The 17,359-nt window shown below is 39.6% G+C and overlaps 2 protein-coding genes across 2 annotated transcripts in view; both read left to right on the forward strand.

The window, feature by feature from the left end:
• The window catches only part of ZSWIM5 (zinc finger SWIM-type containing 5), a 191,016-nt gene that overhangs the window by 127,028 nt on the left and 46,629 nt on the right, over positions 1-17,359 (forward strand). The window lies entirely within an intron of this gene.
• Positions 1,233-13,876, forward strand: LOC117980875 (oligosaccharyltransferase complex subunit OSTC-like). Its single transcript, XM_055093846.2, has one exon. It carries the CDS (start codon positions 9,957-9,959, stop codon positions 10,272-10,274), a length of 318 nt encoding a protein of 105 aa, XP_054949821.1. The 5' UTR covers positions 1,233-9,956; the 3' UTR covers positions 10,275-13,876.

Here is a 17,359-nt window from a genome sequence, read left to right on the forward strand (position 1 = left end):
CAAACTCAGCTGACACCTCCCCATAGAGGGAGCATTTAAACCAGCCCTAGCCAAAGAGGAATTGCCAGTCCCAGCAGTCCAAACTTGAGTTCCAGCAAGCCTCCCCTCTTGGGCTAAAGTGCTCTGGGGCCTTAAATAAACTCGAAAGGCAGTCTAGGCCGCAAGGACTGCAACTCCTAGGCAAGTCCTAATGCTGAACTGGGCCCAGAGACAGTGGACTGTGGGGAGACATGTGACCTACTGAGACACCAGCTGGGGTAGCTGAGGGAGTGATGGCATCACCCTTCCCTTAACCCCAGGCAGTTCAGCTTATGGCTCCAAAAGAGACCCCGTCCCTTTGCTCGAGGAGAGGAGAGGGAAGAGTGGGGATGAGTTTGTCTTGCATCTTGGATACCAGCTCAGCCACACCAGGATAGGGCACCAGTCAGAGTCATGAAGCCCCCTTTCCAGGCCCTAGCTCCCTGTACTACATTTCTTGACACACCTTGGGCCAGAAAGGAACCTGCTGCCTTTGAATTGAAGGAACTAGTCCTGACAGGATTCATTGCCTGCTAACTGAAGAGCCCTGGGGGCCCTGAATAACCAGCAGTGATACTCATGTACTACATTGAGAACCTTGGGTGAGACTCTGAAACTTGCTGGCTTAAGGTGAGTCTCAGGACATTCCCAGCTGTGGTGGCTATGGGGCAAGATGCCTTCCACTTGAGAAAAGTGAAAGTAAAAGCAAAGGGGACTTTGTCTTGCACCTTAGGTACCAGCTCAGCCACAGGGTCTAGAGCACCAAGTGACCTCTTGGGGTCCTTCATTCCAGGACTTGGCTCTTGGATGGCTTTTCTAGACCTGCCCTGGGCCACTGGGGAGTGCACTGCCCTGAAGGGTGAGTCGTGAGCTGGGCAGCATTCACCACAAGCTGACTGGAGAGGCCTTGGGCCTTAAATGGTAGTCTGGCAGTACTCCTCGTGGGCCTGTGGTAATGGTGGCCATGGGAGGCTCCTCTGCCTTTGGAAAGGGGCAGGAAGAGTGGAAGTGTCATGCACGTCCATGTGAAGAGACCACCAAACAGGCTTTGTGTAAGCAACAAGGCTGTTTATTTCACCTGGGTGCAGGCGGGCTGAGTCCGAAAAGATAGTCAGTGAAGGGAGATAGGGGTGGGGCCGTTTTTTAAGATTTGGGTACGTAGTGGAAAATTACAATCAAAGGGGGTTGTTCTCTGGCTGGCAGGGGTGGGGGTCACAAGGTGCTCAATGGGGGAGCTTTTGAGCCAGGATGAGCCAGGAGAAGGAATTTCACAAGGTAATGTCATCATTTAAGGCAGGGACTGGCCATTTTCACTTCTTTTGTGGTGGAATGTCATCAGTTAAGGCAGGAACCAGCCATTTTCACTTCTTTTGTGATTCTTCACTTGCTTCGGGCCATCTGGACCTATATGTGCAGGTCACAGGGGATACGATGGCTTAGCTTGGGCTCAGAGGCCTGACAAGAAGGACTATGTCTTATGGTTTGAGTGCCAGCTCAGCCACAGTACAATGAAACAGCAGGTGAACATCTAAGGTTTTTTTACTCTAGTCCCTGGCTCCTGGATGGCACCTCTGGACACACCCAGAGTCTGGAGGAACCCCCCATCCTGAAGAGAAGGGCACAGACCTGGCTGGCTTTGCCACCTGCTGATTGGAGCCTCAGGGCCTTGAGTGAACACAGATGGTAGCCAGGGAGTGGTTACAGCAAACCTTGGGTGAGACCTAGTTTGGTGCTGGCTTCAGATTTGACCAAGCACAGTCCTAGTGGTGGTGGCCACAAGGGTACTTATGTCACACCACTACCAGCTCCAGGTAGCTCAGAACAGAAAAAGACCCCATTAGTTTGGGAGAAACTAAGGGAAGAGAACAAGAGTCTCTGCCTGTGGTTGCCCAGATAATTCTTCCGGATCTTGTTCTAGACCACCAAGGTGGTACCTCTATGGGTCTGCAAGAACCACAGCATTACTGGGGTTGGGGTGACCACTAAAGCAGATACAGCTTAGATCACAATACCCAAGTCCTTTCAAATATCTGGAAAGCCTTCCCAAGAAGGACAGGTGTTGCGGGAAGTCAGGGACCCCAAACGGAGGGACCGGCTGAAGCCATGACAGAAGAACGTGGATTGTGAAGATTTTATGGACATTTATTAGTTCCCCAAATTAATAGTTTTGTAATTTCTTATGCCTGTCTTTACTGCAATCTCTAAACATAAATTGTAAAGATTTCATGGACACTTATCACTTCCCCAATCAATACCCTTGTGCTTTCCTATGCCTGTCTTTGCTTTAATCTCTTAATCCTGTCAGCCAAGAAGGATGTATGTCGCCTCAGGACCCTGTGATAATTGCATTAACTGCACAGATTGTACAGCATGTGTGTTTGTACAATATGAAATCAGAGCACCTTGAAAAAAGAACAGGATAACAGCAATTGTTCAGGGAATAAGAGAGATAACCTTAAACTCTGACCGCCGGTGAGCAGGGCAGAACAGAGCCATATTTCTCTTCTTTCAAAAGCAAATGGGAGAAATATCGCTGAATTCTTTTTCTCAGCATGGAACGTCCCTGAGAAAGAGGATGTGCACCTAGGGGTAGGTCTCTGAACTGGCCCCCCCGGGGCGTACCTGTCTCTTATGGTTGAGACTGCAGGGGTGAAATAAACTCCAGTCTCCCATAGCACTCCCAGGCTTATTAGGAAGAGGAAATTCCCACCTAATAAATTTTGGTCAGACCAGTTGATCTCAAAACCCTGTCTCCTGATAAGATGTTATCAATGACAATGGTGCCCAAAACTTCATTAGCAATTTTAATTTCACCTCGGTCCTGTGGTCCTGTGATCTCGCCCTGCCTCCACTTGCCTTGTGATATTCTATTACTCTGTTAAGTACTTGATGTCTGTCACCCACATCTATTCACACACTCCCTCCCCTTTTGAAAATCCCTAATAAAAACTTGCTGGTTTTTGTGGCTTGTGGGGCATCACGGATCCTACCAACATGTGATGTCTCCCCCAGACGCCCACCTTTAAAATTTCTCTCTTTTGTACTCTGTCCCTTTATTTCTCAAGCCAGCCGACGCTTAGGAAAATAGAAAAGAACCTACGTGATTATTGGGGCAGGTTCCCCAATAGACAGGTACAAACAAGCCCCGGCTGAGAAGACTACAACAAATACCTAACTCTTCAATGCCCAGACACTGACGAACATCTACAAGCATCAACACCATTCAGGAAAACATGACCTCATCAAATGAACTAAAGGTACCAGGAACCAGTCCTGGAGAAACACAGATGTGTGACCTTTCAGAAAGAATTCAAAATAGCTGTTTTGAGGAAACTCAAAGAAATTCAAGATAACACAAAGAAGGAGTATAGAATTATATCAGATAAATTTAACAAAGACATTGAAATAATCCAAAAGAAGCAAAAATTCTGGAGCTGAAAAATGCAATTGGCATACAGAAGAATGCATCAGAGTCTTTTAATAGCAGAACTGATCAAGCAGAAGAAGGAATTAGTGAACTTGAAGACAGGCTATTTGAAAATTCACAGTCAGAGGAGATGAAAAAAAGAATAAAATGAGTGATACATACCTACAAGATCTAGAATATAGCTTCAAGGGACAAATCTAAGAGTTATTGGGCTTAGAGAGGACGTAGAGAAAGAAACTGGAGGTAGAGAGTTTATTCAAAGGGATTATATCAGAGAATTTCCCAAACCTAGAGGAAGATATATCAATACCCAAGTACAGGTAGGTTATAGAACACCAAGCATATTTAACCCAAAGAAGACTACTTCAAGACATTTAATAATCAAACTCCCAAAGGTCAAGGATAAAGAAAGGATCCTAAAAGCAGCAAGAGAAAAAGTAACATACAATGGAGTCTGGCAGCAGACTTCTCAGTGGAAACTCTACGGGCCAGGAGCGAGTGGCATGACATGTTTAAAGTGAAGGAAAAAAACTTTTATCCTAAAATAGTATGTTTGGCAAAAATACCCTTCAAACATGAAGGAGAAATAAAGACTTTCCCAGACAAACAAAAACTGAGGGTTTTCATCAACACCAGACTGGCCTACAAGAAATGCTAAAAGGGAGTACTTCTATCAGTATAAAAAGGATGTTAATGAACAGTAAGAAATCATATGAAGGTACAGAACTCACTGGTGATAGTAAGTAGACAGAAGAACACAGAATATTATAACATTGTAACCGTGATGTGTAAACTACTCTTAAGTAGAAAGACTAAACTATGAACCAATCACAAATAATAACTACAACTTTCAAGACATAGCATAATAAGATAAAAGTAGTAACAACAAAAAGTTAAGAAGTAGGGGCACGAAGTTAAGTTGTAGAGTTTTTATTAGGTTTCTTTTGGCTCGTTTGTTTGCTTATTTAAACAGTGTAAGTTGTTATCAGTTTAAAATAATGGGTTATAAGATAGTATTTGCAAGCCTCATGGTAACTTCAAGCCAAAAAAAAAAAAAAAAAAAAACCACAGCTACACAAAAAGTTAAAAGTAAGAAACTAAATCATATCACCAGAGAAAGTCACCTTCACTAAAGGAAAACAGGAAGGAAAGAAGGAAGAGAAGACCACAGAACAACCAGAAAACAAATAACAAAATGGCAGGACTAAGTCCTTACTTATCAATAACAACACTGAATGTAAATAGACTAAACTCTCCAATAAAAAGACATAAAGTGGCTGGATGGATTAAAAAAAAATTAGACCCAGTGATCTGTTACCTACAAGAAACACACTTCACTTATAAAGACAAACATAGACTGAAAATTAAGGGATTGAAAAAGGTATTTCATGTCAATGGAAACAAAAAGGAGCAGGAGTAGCTATACTTTTATCAGACAAAATAGATTTCAAGACAAAAACTAAAAGAAGAGACAAAGAAGGTCATGATATAATGATAAAGGGGTTAGTTCAGTAAGAGGATATAACAATTGTAAATATATATACACCCAACACTGGAGCACCCAAATATATAGAGCAAATACTATTACAGCTAAATAGAGAGACCTCGGTGTAGTAATAGCTGGAGACTTCAGTACCCCACTATCAGCATTGGACACATCTTCCAGACAAAAAATCAACAAAGAAACATTGGATTTAATCTGCACTATAGACCAAATGCAACTAATAGATATTTACCAACATTTCAGCCAGCAGCTGCAGAATACACATTCTTTTCCTCAGCACATGGATTATTCTCAAAGATAGACCACATGTTAAGTTACAAAACAAGTCTTAAAACAGTCAAAAAAAATTGAAATAAGCATCTTCTCTGACCACAATGGAATAAAACTAGAAATCAATAACAAGAGGAATTTTGGAAACTATACAAATACATGGAAATTAAACATTATGCTCCTGGATGACCAGTGGGTCAATAAAGAAATTAAGAGGAAATTGAAAATTTTCTTAAAACCAATGATAATGGAAACACAGCATACTAAAACCTATGGGATACAGCAAAAGCAGTACTAAGAGGGAAATGTATAGCTGTAAGTACCTACATCAAAAAGAAGAAAAACTTCAAATAAACAATCTAATGATGCATCTTAAAGAACTAGAAAAGCAAGAGCAAACCAAACCCAAAATTAATAGAAGAAAATAAATAATAAAGATCAGAGCAGAAATAAATTGAAATGAAAACAATACAAAAAAAATCAACAAAACAAAAGGTTGGTTTTTTGAAAAGTTAAACAAAATTGACAAACCTTTAGCCATACTAAGAAAAAAAGAGAGACGACCCAAATAAATAAAATCAGAGATGAAAAAAGAGACATTACAGCTGATACCACAGAAATTCAAAGGATCATTAGTGGCTACTGTGAACAACTATATGCCAGTAAATCAGAAAATCTAAAAGCAATGAACAAATTTCAAGACTCATATAACCTATCAAGACTGAACCATGAAGAAACCCAAAACTTGAACAGACCAATAACAAGTAACAAATTCAAAGCCATAATAAAAAAAGTCACCCAGTAATGAAAAGCCTGAGACCCAGCTGAATTCTACCAAACATTTAAAGAAGGATTAATACCAATCTTACTCAAACTATTCTGAAAATAGAGGAGGAAGAAATACTTCCAAACTCATTCTACAAGGCAAATATTACCCTGATACCAAAACCAGACAAAGACATATCAAAAAAATAAAACTGCAGGCCAATATCTCTGATGAATATTCATGCAAAAAATCCTCAACAAAATACTAGCAAACTGAATTCAACAATACATTAAAAAGATCATTTATCATGACCAAGTAGGATTTATCCCTGAGATGCAAGGATGGTTCAATATATGGAAATCAATCAATATGATACATCATATCAGCAGAATAAAGGATAAAAACCATATGATCATTTCAATTGATGCTGAAAAGGCACTTGATAAAATCCAACATCTCTTCATGATAAAAATGCTTTAAAAATGGGTACAGAAGGAACATACCTCAACATAATAAAAGACATATATGGCAGACCCACAGCTAATATCATATTGAATGGGGAAAAACTGAAAACCTTTCCTCTAAGATCTGGAACGTGACAAGGATGCCCCATGTTACCACTGTTATTCAACATAATGCTGAAGGTCCTAGCTAGAGCAAGCAAAGAAGAGAGAGAAATAAGGGGCATTTAAATTGAAAGGAAGAAGTCAAATTATCCTCATTTGCAGATGATATGATCTTATATTTGGAAAAACCTAAAGACTCCACCAAAAAACTATTAGAATTGATGAACAAATTCAGTAAAATTGCAGGATACGAAATCAACATACAAAAATCAGCAGGCCGGGCGCAGTGGCTCATGTCTGTAATCCCATCACTTTGGGAGGCTGAGGCAGGCAGATCACCTAAGGTCAGGAGTTTGAGACAAGCCTGGCCAACATGGTGAAACTCTACCTCTACTAAAAATACAAAAATTACCCAGGCGTGATGGTGGGCACCAGTAATCCCAGCTACTTGGGAAGCTGAGGCAGGAGAATCGCTTGAACCCAGGAGGCAGAGGTTGCAGTGAGCTAAGATCGTGCCACTGCAACTCCAGCCAGGGCGACAACAGTGAGACTCCACCAAAAAAAAAAAAAAAAAAAAAAATTCAGGAGCAATTGTATATGCGAACAATGAACAATCTAAAAAATAAATTTAAAAAGTAATCCCATTTACAATGGCCACAAATAAAATTAAATACCTAGGAGTTAACCAAGAAAGTGAAAGATCTCTATAATGAAAACTATAAAACACTGATGAAAGAAATTGAAGAAGACACCAAAAAATGGAAAGATATTCCATGTTCATGGATTGGAAAAATCAATATTGTTAAAATATTCATACTACTCAATCTACAGATTCAATGTAATCCCTATCAAAATACCAATGACATTCTTCACAGAAATAGAAAACACAATTCTAAAATTGTTTTTTGCTATGTGAAACCACAAAAGACCTGGAATAACCAAAGCTATCCTAAGCAAAAAGAACAAAACTGGAGTTATTACTTGACTTCACATTATACTACAGAGCTATAGTAACCAAAATAGCATGGTACTGTCATAAAATAGACACACTGACCAATGGAACAGAATAGAAAACCTAGAAACAAATCCACACACGTACACTGAACTCATTTGTTACAAAGGTGCCAAGAACATACACTGGGGAAAAGACAGTTTTTTCAATAAATGGATGCTAGGAAACTGGATATCCATATGCAGAAGAAATGAAACTAGACCCCTATCTCTAGCCATATACAAAAATCAGATAAAAATGGATTAAAGACTTAAATCTAAGACCTGAAACTATGAAACTACTACAAGAAAACATTGGGGAAACTCTCTAGGACACTGGACTGGGCAAAGATTTCTTGAGTAATAACCCACAAGCACAGGCAACCAAAGCAAAAATGGATAAATGGGATCACATCAAGTTAAAAAGCTTCTGTACAGAAAGGAAATAATTGACAAAGTGAAGAGACAACCCACAGAATGGGAGAAAATATTAGCAAACTACCCATCTGACAAGGACTTAATAACCAGAATATATAAGGAGCTTAATTCACTAGGAAAAAAATCTAATAATCTGATTTTAAAATGGGCAATAGATCTGAACAGACATTTCTCAAAAGACGACATACAAGTGGCAAATGAGGATATGAAAAGGTACTCAATATCATTTGTCATCAGAGAAATGCAAATCAAAACCACAATGACATATCATCTCACCTCAGTAAAAATGGCTTATATCCAAAAGACAGGCAATAAGAAGTGCTGGTGAGGATGTGGAGAAAAGGGAACCCTCGTACACTGTTGGTGGCAAAGTAAATTAGTACAACCACTATGGAGAACAGTTTGAAAGTTCCTCAAAAAACTAAACAGAGCTACCATATGATTCAGCAATCCTACTGCTTTCCAAAGAAAAGGAAATCAGTATATCAGAGAGAGGTCTGCACTTGCATGTTTGTTTGTTGCAGCATTGTTCACAAAGCAAGATTTGGAACCATCCTAAGTGTCCATCAGCAGACGAATGGATAAAGAAAATGTGGTACTTATACACAGTGGAGTACTATGCAGCAATAAAAAAGAATGAGATCAGCTGGGTGCAGTGGCTCACACCTGTAGTCCTAGCACTTTGGGAGGTCAAAGCAGGCAGATTGCTTGAGCTCAGGAGTTCAAGACCAGCCTGGGCAACATGGCAAAACTCTTATCTCTACAAAAATTACAAAAAAGTAGCCAGATGTTGGTGGCATGCACCTGTAGTCTCAACTACTGGGGAGGCTGAGGCAAGAGAATTGCTTGAGCTTAGGAGGTTAAGGCTGCAGTGAGCCATGATCATGCCACTGCACTCCAGCCTGGGTGACAGAGTGAGACCCTATCTCAAAAAAAAAAAAAAAAAAAAAAAGAGATTCTGTCATTTGCAACAACATGGATGGAATTGGAGGTTATTATGCTAGGTGAAATAACCCAGGCACAGAAAGACAAACATCATCACATGTTCTCACTTATCTGTGAGATCTAAAAATCAAAACAATTGAGCTCATAGAGATAGAGTAGAAGGATGGTTATGAGAGGCTGGGAAGGGTAGTGGGGGGATGTCAGTGAGGTGGGGATGGTTAATGTGTACAAAACATAGTTAGAATGAAAAAGACCTAGTATTTGATAGCACAACAGGACGATTATAGTCAATAAATAATTTAACTGTACATTTTTAAATCACTGAAAGAGTATAATTGGATTGTAACACAAAGAATAAATACTTGAGGTAATGGATACCCCATTTTCCATGTTGTGATTATTATGCATTGCATGTCTCTATCAAAACATCTCATGTACCCCATAAATATATATACCTACTATCTACCCACAAAAATTAAAATTAAAAAAGAAAGATTGAATACCAAGAGAAAAGTAAGATAACTTGAGAAGTCAGGTCAGGAACCATGTTTTGCTAATTTCTGAGTGTCCCTCACCAAGCACGATACCTGTAAAATAATCAATGTTCTATAAGTGTTTGTTGATTGAAAACATCCTTAAATAAACAGGTGATGAAAGAGGAGCCAATGTAGGAATTAACAAAGTAATGGGAAAAAAACTAGCAAGTTATTATCAAAGAAAATGTAGCATTGAGTTTCAAAAAGTGAATGGTCAACAGTGTGGAATACTGTGGAAGATAGAACTAACAAACATGGAAAGACAATTTGGGGGAAATACAAACTATGCAGAAAGAATAAAACTTTGAAAAATTATTAGTATCAGAAATAAAAAGATATTGCAACCTATGAAATAACAACTAGATACTACAAAAACAAATGCAAAGAACAGAAAAAAATCATGAATATTACAAATTTGATGGCAGAAAAATTTAAAACTCAATAGAATTGTTGGAACATAAAATTCCTACGGAGAACAGCCCTTGCTGCCACCAACATGGAGACTTTGTACCATGTCCCGTTCTTTGTGCTCGAGTGTCCTAACCTGAAGCTGAAGAAGCCACCCTGGCTGCCCATGCCGTTGGCCATGACTGTGTATGCTCTGGTGGTGGCGTCTTACTTCCTCATCACCAGAGGAATAATTTATGATGTTATTGTTGAACCTCCAAGTGTTGGTTCTATGACTGATGAACATGGGCATCAGAGGCCAGTAGCTTTCTTGGCCTACAAAGTAAATGGACAGTATATTATGGAAGGACTTGCATCCAGCTTCCTGTTTACAGTGGGAGGTTTAGGTTTCATAACCCTGGACTGATCGAATGCACCAAATATCCCAAAACTCAATAGATTTCTTCTTCTAGTCATTGGATTCGTGTGTGTCTTATTGAGGTTTTTCATGGCTACTCAAGTATTCATGAGAATGAAACTGCCAGTCTATCTGATGGGTTAGAGTGCATTTGAGAAGAAATCAGTGGATACTGGATTTGCTCCTATCAAAGAAGTTTTAAAGGCTGTACCAGTCCTCTAATATGAAATGTGGAAAAGAATGAAGAGCAGCAGTAAAAGAAATATGTACTGAAAAAACAGGAAGCATATTGAAGCTTGGCCTAGAATTTATTCTTGGTATTAAAGAGACAAGTTTATCACAGTATTTTTTTTTTCCTGCTGACCTATTGCTATGCCAGCGATGTTGAGTGGCATTTTCTTCTTAGTTTTTCATTTCTTAAAGAAAATATACTCTATATCTACAACTATAATATCAAATAAAGTGATTATTTTTTGCAACCCACTTAAAAAATTCCTATGGAGTAGAACAAAAAGAGAGATGAAAAAGAGGAGGAAAAATGTATCAAAAATTAAAACGAGTCCTCAAATTCCAGTGTTTAACTAATAGGGGTTAATAGGGGTTTCAGAAATAGAAAACAGAGGTAAGGAATTCACCAATGAAATAATTGAACAAAATTTTCTAGAATGAAACGTGAATTTCTTTTTTTTTTTTTGGAGACGGAGTCTCACTCTGTCGTCCAGGCTGGAGTGCAGTGGCACGATCTTGGCTCACTGCAAGCTCCGCCTCCCGGGTTCACACCATTCTCCTACTTCAGCCTCCCCAGTAGCTGGGACTCCAGGCGCCCACCACCACGCCCGGCTAATTTTTTGTATTTTTAGTAGAGACGGGGTGTCACCGTGTTAGCCAGGATGGTCTCGATCTGCTGACCTTGTGATCCACCCACCTCGGCCTCCCAAAGTGCTGGGATTACAGGCATGAGCCATTGTGCCTGGCCCAAAAACATGAATTTCTAAAGTGAAAAGATTCTGACTGGGTGGGATGGCTCACGCCAGTAATTCCAGCACTCTGGGAGGTCAAAGCAGGAGGATCGCATGAGCCCAGGAGTTCAAGACCAGCCTGGGCAACAAAGTAAGGTCCCCATCTCTACAAAAAAAAAATCAAAACAATTAGCTGGGCATGGTGGTGTGTGCCTGTAGTCCCAGCTGCTCAGGAGGCCGAGGCAAGGCCAGAGGATTGCTTGAGCCCAGGAGTTTGAGGCTGCAGCAAGCTACAATGGCACCACTGCACTCCAGCCTGGAAGACAAAGATCCTGTCTCAGAAAAAAAAAAAAAAAAAAAAAGACATACAACAGCAACAAAACAGTGAGAGGATTCCACTAAATACCAAGAAAGGGAAAAGAATAATCTTTTCAATAAGCGATGCTGGATCAACTAAAAATCAAGTTTCCAGTTGAAACTTGATTTCTACCTGATACCATTCAGAAAAATCAGTTGTGGATGGATTGTGGATATAAATGTGAAAAGTAGAAGAGTAAAACCTAAAAGATAAGAGAACACCTTCATGTCCTTGAGGTAGAGAAAAATTTCTTTAGTAGGAAAAGGCCAATAAATTGGAATACATTAATTTTTTTTTTTGAGACGGAGTTTCGCTCTCGTTGCCCAGACTGGAGTGCAGTGGCATGATTTCAGCTCACCGTACATTAAAATTTTTAAATTACCACTTATCAGCCAGGCACCGTGGCTCACACCTGTAATCCCAGCACTTTGGGAGGCTGGGGCAGGCAGATCACCTGCGGTCAGGAGTTCAAGACCAGCCTGGCCAGCATGGTGAAATCCCATCTCTACTAAAAATACAAAAATTAGCCAGGCATGGTAGTGTGCACCACCTGTAATCCCAGCCACTTGGGAGGCTGAGGCAGGAGAATGGCTTGGACCCTGGAGGCGGAGGTTGCAGTGAGCTGAGATCACACCACTGCACTCCAGCCTGGGCAACAGAGTAAGACTCCATCTCAAAAAAAAAAAAAAAAGAAAAAAAAAAAAAAAGAAAAATTGCTTCCTTAGACTTAATAACCCCCTCAGGACAGGTCTCATTATATAAGCCTCAATGCTTACGTGGAGGCTGAACCCACACAATGGTTTGTTTCATAATTATTTATAAAAGATATCCTTTCTATCTTATCTTCACTTGTCACCATTTCTCTTATTAGCTTTAGTCCTTAGGAAAAAATTCAGACTATAATGTTAAAGTATCATTTACATTGACTAGGTCTACTTCACTGTTACTAAAGATAAGTGGTTTCATACTCATCTCTTTCTGTGAAAAGACTAAAATATTCTAACCAGTGAACATATAAGGGCATTTTAATTTAATTTGATTTTTAAACTAAAGAAAGGATTTTTAGAAAAGATGCTGCCTGGGAGTTAGTGAGAGATAGCTGAAGAAGCCACTTTGTGAACTCCACACCTAGTTTATCTACTTAAGTGATTTGTGCCCTTGTTTATTCCTTAATGCTGTCATCTACTGTGACCTTTGAATATTGACATTTCTTATAGATTAATCTTACATTTTCTCCTCTTCTTATTTTATATGATCTCTGTAGGCAATCTCAGTTACATCCTTGTCTTCAAATATTATCTACATTCCAAGACACACAAATATATTTCTTTCTTTCTTTTTTTTTTTTTTTTTTTTTGAGGCAGGGTCTTACTCTCTCACCTAGGCTGGAATGCAGTGGCACAATCACAGCTCACTGCCGCCTCAGTCTCACTGGGCTCAGGTGATCCTCCCACCTCAGCCTCCCAAGTAGCTGGGACTACAGGCTCATGTCACCATGCTTGGCTAATTTTTGTATTTTTTTTATAGAGACAGGGTCTCACTGTGTTGCCCAGGCTGGTCTTGAACTCTTGGTCTCAAGCAACACACCCACCTTGGCCTCCCAAAGTGCTAGGATTACAGGCATGAGCCACTGTACCCAACCTCACACATGTATTTCTTCAGCCCATATCTTTTGAGCGTTAGACTCTATATCCAACTATTTAATGTCATAAAGGCATCCCAAGATCAACATACCCAAATGTGATTTTATTATCTTCTTCCCCAAATTTATTTATTCTCCTGTATTCACCATATAGCACCACCATCTAGCCATGGAATCATGATGAAAACCTTGTACTTACTCCTAACACCTTTGCCTTTTGTGTATTCCACATGCAATATATTGCAAGATATGTTAATTTTACCTCTGAAATATATTTCATAATTTTCTACTTCTCCCTATTAAATCAAACCACTATAATCTCTCACGTAAATTGCTATAGTAGCCATCTAACTGATCTTTCAATTTCCACTATTAATCCCCTCTATTCCATTCTTCACACCACCATCCTTCAGTGGCCTCCTATTACTGTTAGGATCGAGTCCAAATTTCTGTGGCATACAAAACTTTGCATGATCTGGCTTTTGCCTGCATTTTCACATGATATTCCCTCTCCTTGAGAGAATATCCTCCTTTCCCATACTATTTCTATCCTCCCTCCCTTATTATAGTTGTATTTAATTACCAATTTATGACATAATGTTTTTTTTGAACAAAAAGTACACAGTATTTCTTCCACTCTCTGCCAGGCTAACTCCTATTTATTCTTCAAGTGTCAGCTTAAATGTCACTTTCTCAGGGAAGCCTTCTTTGACTCTTCTTCCTTTCCACACAAAAATGTGTACATGTGATTATTTGCTTCAGGTCTCTCTCCCCAACTATAAGCTCCGTATCTGCTTTGTTTACCATTATATATCCAGTATTTGGCACAGGCACAGGTTCTGTACATATCAAGCTCTCTATAAATATTGGCTGAATAAATGAAAATGTCTTAGAAATGAAAATGAAAATGTCTTAGAAAATTCTCCATGGGGGGGAATACTATACAGCCATAAAAAATGAAGAGTTCATGTCCTTTGTAGGGACATGGATGAAACTGGAAACCATCATTCTCAGCAAACTATCACAAGGACAAAAAACCAAACACCACATGTTCTCACTCATAAGTGGGTATTGAACAATGAGAACACATGGACACAGGAAGGGGAACATCACACTCCGGGGACTGTTGTGGGGTGGGGGGAGGGGGGAGGGATAGCATTAGGAGATATACCTAATACTAAATGACGAGTTAATGGATGCAGCACAGCAACATGGCACATGTATACATATATAACAAACCTGCACATTGTGCACATGTACCCTAAAACTTAAAGTATAATAATAATAATAATAAAATTAGAATTAAAAAAAAGAAAATTCTCCATGGGGTCTCTTGCCAGTTCATTCTCTTCCCAAATGACTTTGCTTGCCTCAGCAATCACACCAACTCCTTGTAGTTTGTTACCTCGATGCCCCAAATATTAACTCAGTTCCTTTTTTGCTGCTGTCACCCATTTTAGCAGCTCAGTTTCTCCTGGGGTCCATTGTAGACCAGCAAACATTTGTACAATTTACTTTCCTTTCTCTCCTATCAAATAAACAAACCCTTTTGAAGTTTAGGTGAAGTTGTACTGTTAGTAACTCTCAAGGTTTTGCCTCGTCCTAGCCCTATCCCAGCAGTTCTCCATAGATATACACTAGGTATTTATAAACTGTGCCTTATTTCTTCCACAGCTACTGCCGCTATCATCACCTGGGTGCCAAGGGTTCTCCACTTTTTTCCATACCCCTTCAAACCCTTAGAGGAGAGGGTGTCAGTCCACATTTCCAGCCAGTTGTTTAAGGCCGACTGCCCTAAAAGACTAGATCCTGTTCCTGCTTTTTCATATCCTAACTTAACCACCCCAGGGTCAGAATTGGTATTCAAACTATCTCTGCCCTCTGCTGCTGGAGCACCATTGCTGTTCATTCCAACCCCAATCCTTAGCTCCAAGGTACTCAACAACCCAGTCCTTGGTTTAACCTGGTTTATCTCAGTTTTATCTCTATGGATCTCCTGAAAACCAGAATTGTTAGGAGTTAGACTCCATAACCTGCATTTTTCACAGAAACCCCAAGTAATTATTTTGTATATTAATATCTGAGAATCACTGTACTGGTAAGAACTCTAATTATCCTCACTGTGGGAAAAATGCATTATTCTGACTAATTCCATATTCTCTGTAGCAGAATAAGCTGAGAAAATATGGGATTTGGCTATCTTCAGATACACCATCAGTTACAGCTTCAGGGGACCTAAAACCAACTAGTGAATCCAGTGGTATGAGACTGAAGGCCAAAGTATAGCCTTGTAGTAAAGAGACAGGCTTTGGAAAGAGACCAATATATATATCCTGGCTGATATACTTTACATCTAAGTTACCTTGTCTAAACTTTAGTTTCTTCATTTTAAAATTAGGAGAATAATATGGCCCCATAGAGTTGTTATGAAGGTTCCTTGGAATTTATTCGATAAATATTTATTGAGCACCTACTATATGGCAGGCACCTTTCTATGTGTTGTGAATATACCAGCAAACAAAAACTTTTGCCCTCAAGGAGCATACATTCTAATGGGTATATGTATAAAAAGTGCCTCTAGCATATAGAAAGAACTCAATAAATTCTTGTTACTTACAAATATTTAAGGATAAGGAGTATATTTGTTTTGTTTTGCCACTTTTGGGATATAAAAGAAGCATAGGACACAATATATGCCTATGTGGTGCTTAGTGAGATATGTATTTGTTCATTCTATAAATATTAACTCAGTGCTGTGATGAGCCTGACACTGTGAAGTACAAAAATGAATCCCTATTTTTAAAAAATTTCAATTTAGTTGGGAATATATGAGAAATGCAAAATTCTAATGTAAAACAAGGTGCAAGAGAAGTAATAATAAAGTGCTATGAAGAACATTTAAGGAACGTAATAATAAAGTACTATGTAGAATGTTAATTAGTAAGTGAATGAATATCAGGAGAATACAAATACAAAAAATAGAGTTATTGCCTTTATATGCTCAGCACATGAGCGTAATAAGATGGGCATACTTTCGGCAGGTGGCAATGGAGTATATGGCTAATTCAGTGAGGTTAAAAAAGAAATCTGTTGCCAAGTAAACTGGCAATACATGAACCTCAGCAGTGTTAGCCTCTCTGTACACTAATTTTATGATTTCTTTTTTTTTTTTTCTGAGACAGAGTCTCACTCTGTCGCCCAGGCTGGAGTGCAGTGGCGCAATCTCGGCTCACTGCAAGCTCCGCCTTCCGGGTTCACACCATTCTCCTGCCTCAGCCTCCCAAGTACCTGGGACTACATGCACCCACCACCACGCCCGGCTAATTTTTTGTATTTTTAGTAGAGACCGTGTTAGCCAGGATGGTCTCAATCTCCTGACCTCATGATCCGCCCGCCTCAGCCTCCCAAAGTGCTGGGATTACAGGTGTGAGCCACTGCGCCTTCCTATGGTTTCTGTTTCTCATTGCGGCCCTGACTCTGGAGCTGAAGTAATATTAACAATGAGAACTGCTGGGTTTTTTGGTCAAAGAACAGGTTAGAGGAAGGAGGAGGAAAAGTATGTCATAAGCTAATGCGGTTGACTTCTGGGAACACTCTTTCTGGCTGATGCATATCATAAGTGTAGGGGAAGACAAGATGAAAAATAAAAGGGCCTGAGCATAGAGGGCCTTGAATGGCATGCTAGGGCATTTGGACGTAATTTAGTAAGAATAGGGCATGACTGAATACTTTTGAGCAGGGAAGTGATTATGATCAGAACTAAGTTTATTTGGAGAGTTCTCAGAGCACTTAAAACAGAACTACGATGCCACCCAGCAATCCCATTACTGGGCATATACCCAAAGGAGAATAAATCATTCTACCAAAAAGATACAGGCACTCATATGTTCACAATAGCAAAGACGTGGAATCAACCTAGGTGCCCAACAGCAGTGGATTGGATAAAGCAAATATGGTACATATACATCATGGAATTCAATGCAGCTATTAAAAAAAGACCAAAATAATTTCCTCTGCAGCAATGTGGATGCAGCTGGAGGCCATTATCCTAAGTAAATTAATTCAGAAATAGGAAGCCAAATACCACATGTTCTCACTTATAAGTGGGAGCTAAGCATTGGTTACACATGGTCAT

This window comes from Pan paniscus, chromosome 1 (assembly GCF_029289425.2).
Source record: "Pan paniscus chromosome 1, NHGRI_mPanPan1-v2.0_pri, whole genome shotgun sequence".
Classification (NCBI taxonomy): Eukaryota; Metazoa; Chordata; class Mammalia; order Primates; family Hominidae; genus Pan; species Pan paniscus.

What these genes read in the sequence shown, in the direction of transcription:
- LOC117980875 (XM_055093846.2), top strand. Translation starts at nt 9,957, where the DNA reads ATGGAGACTTTGTACCATGTCCCGTTCTTTGTGCTCGAGTGTCCTAAC.